We start from the raw sequence: 2,469 nt of genomic DNA on the forward strand, positions 1-2,469 counted from the left end.
AGCTTCAAACGCTCGTCCCTTCCAAGAACCTTCTTGGTTTCTCTTTTTTTTCTTTATGGGCTTCTGGTCGGCCAATTGGCTTCAGAAGATCTGAAATTGAAATCAATATAATAATAAACTAATCTTTGCACTGTGTCCCAGCGACCAGTTTTTGAGCAGCCAATGGCCTTGGTAAAGATGTGCTACCTTATCGTGGTGCCAAGGTTAAGTACTTGAATTTATTCAAGAAAACTAAATGCACCCATTAAATGTTTGAAGTGGGTGGCCTCCTTAAAAACCAAATTCTTTTTATTTTTCTTTTCAATACATACGTTCTTAGGAATGGCATTCCCTTGGCGACGTTTGGCCTTCGAAAGGTAGGTGTCCAATGCCCATTATCCCTTATTATTTTGAGGGAAGCCATGGTCCAGCAAATTCTCTTTCTTGAGAGTTTACGGGTTCATAAACTAAAAACGTCAAGCAGCACCGTGGCCAGCAGAGTCGTACTGGGACAAAACTTTATCCAAGAAGGTCTTGTGGCGCGTGTATCAGTGTGCCATCAGCAGCAGTTTCTTTTATATATTTCACCTTGGTGTGAATGCCGATAAAGGAGTGGTACGGACCCTAGAGATAGTAACAATTATGCCCTCCAGTGGTGAAAATTGGATTTGGCCGTGGAGGGGGCTCAGAGAGGCCAAAAAAAAACTATGCCCAACCATCAAAGAGATCCATTTTAGTCCCATTACCAATGCGCATGCCACTGCGCAATGGTAATAAAATACAATAAAAAAAGAAAATAAAAATAAATAAAAATTATATACATATATCGTTAAATATATTGCTGTTTATGGTTCGTGCCATTGGAGTAACATCCATAACGACACGAAAACCAAAAAAAAAAGCCAAAGGGGAACTCCATTCCTGGTTTTCCTGCGAAAAAAATGAAATGACGGTCGTGTATCGGCATATCCGTTTTAAACACTAGATGATAAAAAGCAAAGGAAATTACCCTTCAGAAAGCCGGCCGCCCGCAGCGGCGTAAAACGCAGCATTGGGAGATTCTAAAAGACATAAGGGTGCCCACAAAAAAGAATTGACCAACTGACGTTAACCCCAGAGCAATCTGCACTTCTTGTGTTTCTATCGCTCCTTTGGTTCATGCCACTTTATGCTGGGGAAACCCCGCGCCACATCACTAATTCAAGAAAAAAAAAAAACGGCGGGCAAATGAAATGCAGAATCCTCGAATGAAGCGAGGAAAAAAGAAACACCACTTGATTTGAAGAAAACTAGGCGCTCTCGTGGGTCCGCTGATGCCTCTTTGCACGTTTCCTCCTTGGTGTAAAGTGGGTGCGCCTGGAAAGGTTGGAAGAAAAAAAATACAAAGGCATCGTGGTTGGTCCGGTGCCCCGCCATTCAAGCACTAGGGTAAGAAAAGATTTCGCCAAGGGCAACCGTGCCAGACGCGATTTCACACCAATTACCCTCTGTTTCGGGCAAAGCCCCCACACACAAAAAAAAAGACAGGAGGTTTTGCCGGCATTCGGGTGTAGTGGGATACGGAATTGCTTTTTTTTCTTGATTTCTTCTGTGTTTCTTGGTTTTTAGCATCGCCGACGCCGCCGCAGCCCTTGAAAGTAGGGGCGGATATCAATCAAAGATCGACGATATGTTTTTACTAGCTTTCCGGCTTGAGATGTAAAATTTTTGAAAAAAAAAAGATGACGCCATTATTCCACCCAAAGCCCATTAGTACAAATGTTCAATGCCATTTTTTTTCTCTCTACCCCAGCATTTTCAACCCTTTGCTTAGTTTGCATGCTCCTAAGTGAATTTGCTTTTTTTCTATTTTAAGAGACAAAAAAACACCTGACGCCATATGCCCGAGTTGTAGCAAACGATCAGCTTTAAGAGGTTAAAAAAAGGGTGTAAAAATATAGAATAAAAAGGTTTTTCAGCCATGACTTTGGCAATCTAAAGTTTGGGAAAGGGAAGGGTGCGGTCGCCTGACGAAACCCGACCGTCAAAACCCAGTCAAAGCGAGAAGGCTGAAACCCACAACAATGCTTAAACGGAATGAAAATTCCAAAAGAAAACGTTTACGAGGACGCCAGGAGCGTAAAATCAGTAGCCGGATAAGGGGCCGGCTAGTTGCTTTCACCGTTTCTTGCGAAAAAGCCTCTAGAAAATGGAAGGAAAAAAAAAACTTTTTAAAAATGTTATCCTTTGGTTTTTCCAGACTGCTCGGTGGTCCGGGATGGGGTATAAATTCTCTTTCTTGGCGACAGTTTTAAGTGATGTCCTTATCCTGCAACTTTCTTCGAGGGCTGATTTCTGGGGCGACTTGCTGCCTTGGTGGGTCTTTCTTGATGGGTCAGTGTGCTACCTTTTTCTTTTCAAACATGCACCGCGATTACATTCCCTTTTTTTTCCCACCGCACTACTTTACCCACCCACTTCAATCAGATTAAGAAACATCCCTTTCGTCGC

At 42.6% G+C, this 2,469-nt stretch overlaps 1 protein-coding gene across 1 annotated transcript; it reads left to right on the forward strand.

Moving 5' to 3' along the window:
* Positions 1–248: 248 nt before the first annotated feature.
* Positions 249–587, forward strand: TM35_002661000 (uncharacterized protein; the record flags this gene model as incomplete). The annotated part of the gene is made up of 1 exon (XM_029032060.1): positions 249–587. The coding sequence occupies one exon, from the start codon at positions 249–251 to the stop codon at positions 585–587; it is 339 nt and encodes a 112-aa protein (XP_028876646.1).
* Positions 588–2,469: the final 1,882 nt, after the last annotated feature.

The sequence above is a fragment of the Trypanosoma theileri genome (genome assembly GCF_002087225.1).
Source record: "Trypanosoma theileri isolate Edinburgh chromosome Unknown TM35_Tth_266_V1, whole genome shotgun sequence".
NCBI lineage: Eukaryota > Euglenozoa > Kinetoplastea > Trypanosomatida > Trypanosomatidae > Trypanosoma > Trypanosoma theileri.